General features: G+C 42.2%; 1 protein-coding gene across 3 annotated transcripts in view; it reads right to left on the bottom strand.

The window, feature by feature from the left end:
- Positions 1 to 1,462: 1,462 nt before the first annotated feature.
- Epha4 (EPH receptor A4) overlaps positions 1,463 to 11,800 on the bottom strand; it is a 143,548-nt gene continuing 133,210 nt past the window's right edge. The window contains exons 15-18 of one of the 3 annotated variants that reach the window (XM_031368115.1): positions 10,977 to 11,170; positions 8,343 to 8,498; positions 6,568 to 7,519; positions 1,463 to 3,958 (exon numbers count right to left, since the gene is read on the bottom strand). In XM_031368115.1, coding sequence (XP_031223975.1) covers positions 7,405 to 7,519; positions 8,343 to 8,498; positions 10,977 to 11,170 — 465 coding nt within the window. In that variant the 3' untranslated portion in view covers positions 1,463 to 3,958; positions 6,568 to 7,404. Of the gene's footprint in view, positions 3,959 to 6,567; positions 7,520 to 8,313; positions 8,499 to 10,976; positions 11,171 to 11,800 lie in introns of those variants that run through there. The other 2 variants (XM_031368116.1, XM_031368117.1) reach the window with 2 other exon arrangements.

An 11,800-nucleotide genomic window follows, 5' to 3' on the forward strand; every position in this document is an offset into this window, starting at 1 on the left:
AACTTAGGCTTTCATGATTTGGTGTCTCCAAACCAATTTAGACTTTGAGGACATTTATAGGACTCCCCTTTCAAAACATATGTAGACATGTAAAAGTAACAGTTACATAGCTGGGGGTAGGGAGCTGCCCAGATCCGTGGATCTCGGATTCAAAGCCCAGAATATGGTGCTTGCAGTCCATGGAATCAACTGACTGGAGCTCATGGGGGCTCACAGACATCAGGGAGCCTGTAGGAGCCTGACCTAGGTCCTTCGCATTTATGAATGGCTGAATCGTTTGGTGTTCTTGTGGGAATCCTAGTAGTTGGGGGAAGGGCTGTCCCTGACTCTCACTTGTGGGATGACTTTCCTTCTATTCAGTTGCCTTGTCCAGTCTTGAAGTGATAGTACGTGCCCTGGCCTTACTGGAGCTTGTTAAGCTGTGTTTGTCCCTGGGAGGCCTGCTCTTTCAAAGGGGAGTCATGGAGAGGCTGGGGGGGAGGGGGAGGAGGGAGGGAGGAGATGTATTCTATGAGAAAACAAAAACAAGAAACAAAAATAAAGTCTGGTGTTTGGCATCTTGGGTCAGTGACAAGGAGAGGCTTGAGGGCATGGGTGCTGAAGAAGTTGATGCCACCTGACTGAGAACTATCACAGATCCTACTCACTGTTGCAAACACGGCAAAATGTTTAACTTTTATAAAGACTCATAGCGCTATAATTATCAGTAGTACAAATAAGGAAACAGGCCTAAGGTAAGAATCTTACTCTGCGCTGTGTCATTTGGTAAGCAGGGCATCCTGGACTCAGTCCACAGTCTAAAATGGAATATAGGCTCTCCAAAGCAGATTTTCTGATGCATGGTTTTCAATGGCAGGGACAAGAAGCCAGTGCCTTTTCACATACTGTGTATATATCAAATTACACTGTACCCTATGAACATGGGCAATGAAAATAACAATTAGTAAACTGGGCATAGAAGCAAATGCCTGTTATCCTGTACTCAGGAGGCTGGGATTTTTGAGGCTAAACTGAGTTACATACATGGTGAAGTTTTTGTTTTTGTTTTTTTTTCTCAAACAAATAAAAAACAAAAAAAGTAAATGCTTTAATTAAAGAATTAATCAAATATTTGAAATCCTCCCAATGCATACATTCAATCAGGAGCTAAGAATCTGTGTTTACTCAAATGACAAGCAAATTTTATAGCAATGCCATACAAATGGCATGTATTGAAAAGATATAACCAAAGCCAATCAAAGAAGAGTGGTTCAAGCTTATAATCCCAGCTACTATGGAGGCAGAAGCCAAATGATTCCAAGCTCAAGGTTAGCATGAGCTTTCACATGAGTATCAGGCCATGTTCAGCAACTTACTAAGAGTTTGTCTTGATGTAAAGAGAGGCTGGGTTTAGCTCTTTGGTGAAACATTTGCCCAGCATGTGTCCCCAACTCTGAAGAAAATGAAACAGAACAAAGACAGATTTCAGGTTTGTATACGGCAACTACTTTATTACTTTCAAATGCAAACTCTTTGCATTTAGTTTGCTATTTTACAACTTTACAAACTAGGTATAAAAGACCATAAATAAATGACATAAGTTATATGTACCTAAAGTTCATGAAGGGAAGAAAAATGCCTTGACAAATAAAAAACAAAATAGAAAAATTCTATGGCTAACTCAAAAGATTGCTCAACATTTGGAACATGTATGAACCAAGAGATGTTCGGCTAACTTCTTTTTTCAGAATGAACTAAATTATAATATGCCTTATACATTCTAATTATAACCACAGTCCTTGCATATTCCAACAGACTTGGAGTAATACAAAATAAATACACTCTTCAGCGTTTATTAATACTTGATGTTATTTGGACAGTGCTAAAGGAGTGAAAATATTGCTTCTAGAACTTTCCTTTACTGGTCAAAATTTAAGTGTCTTCAGACAAATAGTTGAGGCTATAGGAGTGTATGGATTAATACACGTACCCTTCACAGATGAATACAAGAGGTCTCAGAACACACACAGCAATCATGTTGTGAACACAACCTTTCCTCTATTCTTTAAAACACACCAGAACATTCCATTTATAAGATTGCCAAAAATAACTCAGAGCCTGCAGACACGTGGTGAAAGAGCTTGATTTGGTGCAGGGAACAGCTCGAAGCTGCTTAGTAGATTTGAATAGATTGTAGCCTTCCAGCTCACGAGGCCAACGCTTGCTCCTGGGCTGGACACAGACCCGGAAGTTGACCTCCTCCCATCTGACCTCTGGGAAAGATGATCCACTCAGAGGTTCAACTTCATTTTTTTTTTTACACATATTTTTCAGGCATCAATGCATAGGCACATCCCTTTAAAAATATATTAAGGTCCCCCCAAAAGGGGTGAATTAACTTTGTCACTCTGGCATAGTTATGAGAATACAATGCCACACACCCTGTCAGAATGCAATAAATATTTATTGGTGATTTTTCTTTACTTATTCAACAATATATGGTTCAGAATCTTTTTTCCCCCATTTTTTTTTATTATTATTCCCTGATTTGATGTTATAGCTTATATAAATGGCCACAGTTTCTGTAACCATAGCTCAGAATAAGCAAGGCAGCCACTCAGGTTAAGTAAAATGGCAGTATGCTGGCTGGAGTTTGGTATACATATCCTGTCAATACTGAATCTTCATACACCAGAACTCCGATTCTAGAAGACTGATGTACTTTCAAGGGTAAAGTGGTTAGCTGCATATTAATTACCAGAACTTTCCACATGTAATTGGGGAACCTGGAATTGCTAGAGGCCATTTCATCCCAACTACATTAACCTCAAGAGCCACTGGCATGTATGTGTTTTTCTGTGACACTGGGACACAAAGTATTACTCCAGACACATCATCTCAAGGCTGACACACATATCTAAGTTCATCTCCAAAAAAGTATATGAATTGCATATATTTGTTCGCATTCAACAAGTTCATTTATGCAGGGAAACAAAGGCGACTTATTCTCCATCTGGGGTCACAATTCAGATTCCATCCCCTTCTCTCTCCATTGTAGAATCGGCGAGTCAGGCTTCTATCTAAAAGTCATTCCACCATCAAGGTGAAAACATCTGCCAAAGAACTGCTTCTGAGGATGAATGTGACAGACACATTACACTTACAGATAAAGAACATGTAGCGGTTCCAAGCTGTCTTCCCAATGGGACGGACATGGTCTCCTGGTCTTGTATATCATGTGACTCTTTATCTTTGAACTGGTAATAAACCAGAACTCTCCAGGTATAGCATTCCACAACATTCACAGGCAGTTCTAAGCATGGGGTTACACACGCACGCACACGCGCACACACACATACACACACACACAGAGGCACACACACATACACACACACACACACACACACACACCTATGTACACACATCAAAAGAGATATTCAGGTCATATTTTAGTCTAGGAAAAAAAATATATTTATATCACTGCAATGGCACACCCTGGGTAAAATGTTACTTCAGCAATGCGTATCGGAGGCAGCTTACGGAACTGGCTTTGTTCTGCATGGTGGCGCCTGACCTGGCGTCCATAGTAAAACCTGTAACATTTTGGTCACTTGCTGCCACACGGATGCAGCAGGGCCGTAACAGGAATGAAATATGGAAATACGTATAAATAAAACCACAAGGAGTTCGGGAGCGAGGGCTCTGCAGAGCTGGTGCCTTGAGACAGCACATTCCTCAGTGCAGCTGGAGAACAGATGCCAAAGCTGGATGTTGTTTTCCTGGGCGAAGGGGACTTGACACGTTTCTCCCGCTGTTCAGGTACAGGTGTGTTTTGTCGTGTCTTTGCCTCAAAACCGGTAGAAGAGAAGCCAAAGAAAAACATTTCAGAAGGAACCGAGGAGGGTGTGTTCTGTTTTCTTCCAAGGGCTTATGTCATCAACAGGAAGGGCTGTGAGGCTGAGATACCAGGGTCTATTCCCTGTAGAGAAGAGAGAGACAAAAATGTCAGCCGGCATTACCGGCCAGCAGCCAACCAACCAGCTACACAGCACGCTTCTAGCAAACAGAAGCAGGACACACGAAAGTGGCAAGGCTCAGTGCGTACTGAGTCCCACTAACATGTACCTTAAATACAAACTCGTAAGAACAACTCACTTGTCAATATAGAGGCTGGTATAATTACCCCAACTACTATTGTTATTATTTGAGACAGGGTGTCACTAATGTTACTCTGGCTGGCCTTGAACTCCAAGAGATCCACCTGCCTCTGCCACTACATGCTAGGATTAAAGGCGTGGGCCGCTACATCTGGCTAATCAAACTATTATTTGAACAAGAGAGAGAGAGCTGGGCCTAGTAGTACAAACTTTTACATCTCAGCCCTCAGGAGACAGAGGCAGGCGGATCTGTATGAGTTTGAGTCTCGCCTAGTCTACATAACAAGTTTCAGGCCAAGGCAGGCTACATAGTAAGACTCTATCTCATAAACAAAACCAAACAAAACCTAACTAACCAACTAAAATTAACTAACTAAGTAAATAAGGAAAAGAAAGAAACAGGACCTAACATATTTTCTAACTCGTCCTTTCTGGGAAGTAAGAAATGGTAGTTTTTGAAACTTGACCATACACAGATTTTATCAGGCATACGTGTTCAGATGAAGGACCAGGAGAATATGAGCTTGACCTTTTTTAAAACTCCAATATACAAGCAGGTCACATGCACAGGCAACATTTTGATAAAAAGGTTTTTTTTGCTATGTCTTCGCCCTTCAGGATGCAAACCCCCTTCTTCATTTGATGTGGGATTATAAATACCTATTATGTAAATAAATTCACAGTACAGAGTGGACATTGTGTGTGGGGGGTGGGGTGGGGGTGTGAAGCTGGATATTTAAGGTGAGAAGGAAGGGGCTGTGAAAGTTGATATCTAGTTAACATAAGAGTAAGAGGTCAAGCAGCTAGTTCCTTTATTAAGGGAGTTCTAGAATTGAAGCCAAGGAAGCCATGTGGCCTGTGCAGGGCCTATAGTACATAAAATAAAATGCAGTGTGCTTCAATACATAAAACTGCTGCTCTTTTGAAGTAGTCATAGGGCAGGCAAATATCTTTACAAGTATGTCCTTTAACATTGATACATATTGCCTCCCTGCCTCCCATAAACCCAAGCAAAGAAGCTCCATCTGCCCGGTGCCCAGCATCTGAACAGCCAGCTTTTTGACCACTGGGACACATGCAGAGAACACGTGGTGAACCTGGGTGAGATGGGGGAGAGAAGGCACCTGTCTTTCTGGGGAGCTCTGTGCAAGAGTGCACATGCACTCTTCTCACATGCACACACGCCGTGTCGGGAAAGCTATTATTATGAAGGTATCATTATCTCTCTAATTTACAGGTGGAGGAACCGAGTTAGGAAGCAAAATGGGGCGAGTTTCCAGTGTCAACTTTCGGTTGGCTTTAGACCGCATAGCCAGAGTCTGGCTCGGAGCCCTGGGAAACTGTGTAGCTTTCCTATTGTTCTCATGGCTCACTGCTAAAAGTTCAGGAGGCAGTAAACACTTTTACTGCTCCTTGGGTATTATTGCAGACACTTGGGACATCCTTTATTGGCCTTTCCATCGGCTTTGTTTGACTCCACCACAGGCATATGGTTAAGACTAAGTAAGACTCTCTCGGAAGGCGGCCTCCGAATGATGTAACCTTCCATATTATGCCATTTGCAGAGAGATAACCGCCAAGGAGAAAGAAAAGGACCTCAGCACTGTAAACAACGTTCACTTGTTAGAATACTTTCGCGAGGTTGTGTTCACTTGTTAGAATACTTTCGCGAGGTTGTGCTTTGAACACATTCCGTGTTTAGAAAAACATGTCAAGCCTCAAGTTGGTGACTTTAAAAAAGGAGGCCTTTTCATCCTTCAGTACTGGCTTTGAGGCGATACTCTGTTTTCACTTAATGTATAAGTCTATAATGCTTTCTTATTGGAACAGGACTGCAGAGGTTAAAAACAAAGTACTTGGACCAGTGAGATGGCTCAGTGGATAAGAGTGCCCGATGCCAAGCCTAATGACCTGAGTGGGAGCCCTGGGACCCACACGGAGAACTGACTTTTGTATATTCTTGTCCTTTAACCTCCAGACACATGAGATACACACACACACCCAAAATCAACGTACCCCCATATTTCCATAGCTTCTTAAAAAAAATTTTGTAAATCAAAACAAGCCAAAAAAAGAAAGAAAGAAAGAGAAATTCAGATTCCCCACCTATATTTGTCAACTTTTAGCATGGAATTAAAAAAAACAACAACAACAAAAAAAAAAACAAGCAACTCCTAGGATTCAGCAAAAGCATTGATGAAACAAAAATTGTTGGAATACTTAAAAAAATATATATCCCTTGGGAAGAGAAAAGCTTTTTACAACTAATATTGTAAGAAAAGTTTTTACTAAACTGTCATAATTTGACAGCATCAAATTTAGCATTCCTCACTCTATAAGAAATAACTTTCAGGGAAAAAAATGAGAGAAAGGGGGGGGGGGGGGGGGAGAGAGGTTTGCCAGAAAATCCTTGCTCGTTCTTTCAACTTACCTTGTAAATTTGGGAGTTGCCTCTTTAAAGGGGGATGTGTATAAAAATTCTCCATTCAGGATTGTCTCAGCCCACTCTCCATAAGGTAGTTACGATAAGTTTGTAGCATTCCCAAACAAGACTTTAGATGGCACAGCCTCAGCCCCAAAGAGACCTCATTTGTCCAGTTAGGGGGAAAAGGGCTTGGGACTTTGCATGTTTTAAAAATCCAATTTCTTTTCTTCCTAGCCCCCACCCCTCCGTATGTCATAAAAATCCACCAGGTGTCCTGGGCACTGAAGAGGCAGCATGAACGGGCCAAGTGGCTTTCACCTGGATTTTCTTCTGTGGTCTAAACCAAGCCCTGATAGCCACCATTGAGTCCTTTAACAATGCTCCTGGGGCACAGCGGGTCTTCGTTCCGGTAAGGAGTGATGACTGTAGTAGGTAATGCCACAGATGGAATCCTTCCGTTGAAATTCCAGACAGAGAAAGGGTTAGGGTGACTTGAAAAGCCGTGTGTCTGACGGGAAATACAGCATTGAAACTCGGAGGCAGAGTTTTATTTATATAAGTACATGTATTTTACACACCAGCGATGGACAGAGTTCTTCTGAGAAATTACTGGCTCCAGGTTTAATTCTGATGATCAAGGTCATTCATTATATGCCCCACAGTTTCAGCAATCTCTTACACCAAGCAACGCTGCAGATATTTTTGTTTTTTGTTTTTGTTTTGTTTTTTTTTCCTTTAATTTCAGAGGGCGAAGACGAAGTAAAAAAAGTGCAGTTCTTCAATTAAAGTGCATGGATGAGGTAAACTATTCGAGAGTTTTGTTTGAGTCTATTCGGTACTGGCTCAGACAGGAACCATCCTGCCATGCATCTGCTGCATCTGGGTTCGCATCGCCTGGACGCTGCTCAAAATCTTATTCTGGTGCGTGATTGCGGTGATGCCGATTCTCGCCAGGTCACTGCAGGTGGGGCCGAGAGAGAGGGAGAGAAAGTCATGGAGGGTACCGGAGAACCTCCTCCTCAAGGCTTCATGCAGACACACATTTGAATCAGCCACGCTTAGTACAGTACAAGGCAGGTATATACATGTTTCATTAAGCCATCCAAAACAACAATGCGGGTACTATATAAAGGTCGTGTAAAATTATACTCAACCAAAATGAGAGGCATTCCATGTGGTGGGTTTGGCCTAGTGTTGCTTGTATTTTAATGTTAATTTGAGTCCCCAGAATTGTTTACACAAGGGAGTCCACTGAGGGAACCTGCCCCCAGTTGGTTCTGATTGGTTAATATAAAGATACCGGTAGCCAATGGTTTGGACAGGGCAGACAGAAGCTGAGATGTTTAGGATTCCTGGCCTTGGGACTGGAGGGGGATAAGGAGATCTGCCTCTCTCAGAGAGTGTGGCCCAGAGCACAGGCCACAACTGAGCACCCTCTGGGTCCAGAACAGCCAAAATAAAACACAAAATTTAGTAGGTTGTAACTCAGAATTACCAGCGGGAGGTAGATTCTCTCAGTAGTGGAGGTTAGGAAAAGCCCAGCTATTACGCTGATTAAGGCCTATCAAAATATAAAGGCTGTGTGTGTGTGTCTTTCATTCAGGAATGTTAAACATTGAGGCAGGTATTGAACTTGCCATCAAGACTTAATACAACAATTCCAGATTTCTTTTCTTTTTTTAACTTAATGAGTAGGGGAATGATTATGAAGCTCAAAGCACAACAGGCAAATACTATGAAATCTCGATTTACCCTTTGGTGTTACATCGCTGAGTACTTACTCCTGGCTCATGTGAACCACAGCTTCTAGTGTCGTGTACCCGGCGGCTGTGAAGTTGTCCTTATACCGGTCCATTTTGATGGCCTGCAGCCAGTCACCCACTGATACTACAGCAGAGAATTCAGGGGAGCTGGGATCTAACAAGGCTGTGTTTGGTCTGAAAAGAGAATGAGAGTGTGTAAAACAGCTAGAAGTCAGATTGCATAAGACAGACAGGCCAGGGAAACAAATGGCCAAAGTTTTAAGCAGAATAGCAGTCATTCAAAATTAACACATGTTTTTTTTTATTTTTCCTTCATTGCCCTCATTATAGGTGGATTGCTCAGGGAATTGAGTCTCATAGCAGGTCTCTGATCATCCAAACTTGGTAGAGAATGGAGGAGCTCTTGTGACTCATCCCCGTACAGTCTTTGAAGAATCGGGACCTTATACCACAGACATTAGTTGAGCATCTATGGACATCTCAGTGAAGCAAAGAGAGGAGAGGAGAATTGGGAGCTTGCCAGCTGCCAGGCGTGATGGAAGCTGAGAGCAGAGAGAGTTCCAGGTCAGCATGCTCTCAGCTAGGTGTGTGAGATATGCTCTGTGTGCATCCCCACAAAGCCAGGACAGAGAGTTAATCCTCCTTTCAGCAACCTATGCCCCACCAGCACATGCAGAGACCAGCGGGGTGGTGGGAATGGCACTGTGATTGCACCATGGATTGAGGTATACGCTCCTCAGATTCCTCTGCTAATTATTCCAATAAAGTCAAAGCACTTCTTAACTTAGTCATTAATTTGTTCATTCTTAAGCTAGGAGTTGACTGTCAGATTGACAGTCAAGACTGACTGGTCTCGGGCACTCTGCCTTTCCTCATGGTAGAGATCCATGAGGAATCGCCCATCCATGCACGAGAGTTTTTAAGAGACTTATAGTCATCTTCATCTTTCTACTGAATGACCACAGGCTAGCCCTTCAGAGAGGCATTTTATAACCCCTCTATTGGACAGAAAAATGGTGTTCTTAAACTTCCCTCTCCCCTTAAAACCACAGAAATTCTGTGTCTGATTTCAACATTTTAGCCTGAATCTGATTGTGCATAAACATTTAAGTTGGAATAATGTTCTCAAAATAGGACAATTTTTTTTTCTTATTAAAAGAAGAAGAAGAAGAAGAAGAAGAAGAAGAAGAAGAAGAAGAAGAAGAAGAAGAAGAAGAAGAAGAAGAAGAAGAAACTTATTGTGAGGTCTATTGTGAGGTCTAGATTAGCTTTTTTTTTTTTTTACAGAATCAATTCAATCCTTGAAAGGCTTTCATTTTTTACCTAAATTATTTCCATTTGTATTATTTTCCTTTTACATAAATATTGTAACAAAAACTAATTTTACAGCAATCAATTTTGTGTTTCAATAACTTTTCTCTCTGACCTTCCTCTTTTATCTGTTAGTTCAGTTGTCTAATTTTTCTGAGGAAAATTCAGCAACTGTTTACAATGAAAGTACACAAGATCGAATTCTCCTAATTTTGAGTTAATAACATTACCACATAGAATTTTATATCTGTCATTAAGTGTGGGGGGGGGTAGAGGCATAGCATTTGTTGTTAAACAAAAACCAAATCATTTGTATTTATTAGTAATTTCAGGCGAGGCTCAGGAACAGGGTTCCAATTGACTGACAAAGTCAGAAAACCTCAAGGTGAAAATATCTCCACTGGGTGTCAGTTAGTCACCGTCCGGCTTGTTCTGAAGTCTCCGTTCTCTTTGTAGAACACCACATTTGTCTAATTTTGTGCTGAGCTGTGTCCCATATTCTACTATATCCTATTATCATCAATAGTGACAGGCATTATTTAAGTACTATTATCAAGAAAAAGTTCCAAACTGAGAAAAATATATGCTGTAACTCAACCTGCTCTATGCTTTGGCGCAAGACTGGCATTATGCAGTACTCGTGGCTGAAGAGCTTTTCATATCAGATCTAAATGCTAAGAGAAGTATCGAATACTAAAAAAAAAAAGACCTTAAAAATACCTCCTCCCTTGCCTCTCCCCACAAAAGGATACAGATGAAGGGAAGTAGGTAGGGGAGATTCACCCTGGGAATTGAAGAAACTGCTAGACCTGGAAAGAAGGCTTGGGAGCCATTTTAACCTTTTTGTCAAGAGGAGGACAAAAAGATAGCTCCCACGTGGTAGAAGATGCCTTTCTTCAAATAGTAAAGTTACACACAGTCCTGGCTAAGGTGTAGAGTTTAGTCACATTTATTGTTATTTCAGAGATTAATGCTACCCTGAAGCAAGCTCGAGTCTTATCATTTTTGACTTAACAGTCTAAACCAACAGGCCTTTCTAGCCTCATCTACACCAAATGAGAGCCTTGTGTCTAAGGGTCCTGAATCTGTTCACAGGAAAGCCCATTCTTTAAAGGAAACTTCCTGGTGAACCAGGGCCATGGGACCTTTATGCTTCCCCACTCCCACCCCTCCACCCTCCCTCACAGACCAATCAACTCAAAGAGTAATTGAAGAAGCCACCCAGGTTGCAGAGTTCAGAGGTAACCTGTGACTTTGCAAAGGAGGAATTAGGATGCACTGCTCTTGCCTGTCACAAATGATGTGGTCCCTCATACAACATTATTAGTAAGCATGGCAAACCTGGAACTCTCTGGCCCTGTCCTCTTCAGGCTGTTGGGGTTGCGGATGAGTTTGTCCAGCATGTTGACGATCTGCCCAAATTTAGGCCTGTCACTTCTCTCTTTCTGCCAGCAGTCCAGCATTAACTGATGGAGGGCAATGGGGCAGTCCATTGGAGGGGGTAGCCGGTACCCTTCCTCGATGGCTTTGATCACCTAGAGAAGACAAAAGGACGCTGTGGTAAGCTGCCAGCAGGCTAAGCATGGGCACAGTTCCAAGTCCTTTACAGAAGCCAAAGCTAGGTATTGCTGGCAACGGGAGAGAAAAGCCAGCTGTTAAATGAAAGTGATGCCAATCTGAAACTCGAACGAAAGATGCATTGATATTCCAAAGTGATTAGGACCCAATTAGATCCCAGCATGGTGTCAGAGCTTTGGTGACAGCCCTCCAACATCACAGGGTCCTGTCTGCACTCAGCTATCAGCCTCAGCACATCTACACACTCCAGTGAAAGCCGCCCAGGGCCAGGCACCCTTGAGGAAGTAATTCTAAATTGGAAGTCCATAGGCATCATTTCAGCCCTGTGTCACATCACTAAGTAGCTACTACATCAGCATCAGTGCCCACTTCTAGACACCTAGTCATTTTCTCTATAGGAGATCTACACTCTTCTGCATCAACTGGGTCTTTCTTGGCCACAGTCCCCTGCTGATGAACTCTATTCAAAGTGTTAATAAGTCAATTCTTGAAAATATATTCTAGCCACCAGACGGTGGTGGTGCACGCCTATAATACCAGCACTTGGGAGGCAGAGGCAGGTGGATTTCTGAGTTCAAGGCCAGCCT

This window comes from Mastomys coucha, unplaced genomic scaffold (assembly GCF_008632895.1).
Source record: "Mastomys coucha isolate ucsf_1 unplaced genomic scaffold, UCSF_Mcou_1 pScaffold14, whole genome shotgun sequence".
Taxonomy (NCBI): Eukaryota; Metazoa; Chordata; class Mammalia; order Rodentia; family Muridae; genus Mastomys; species Mastomys coucha.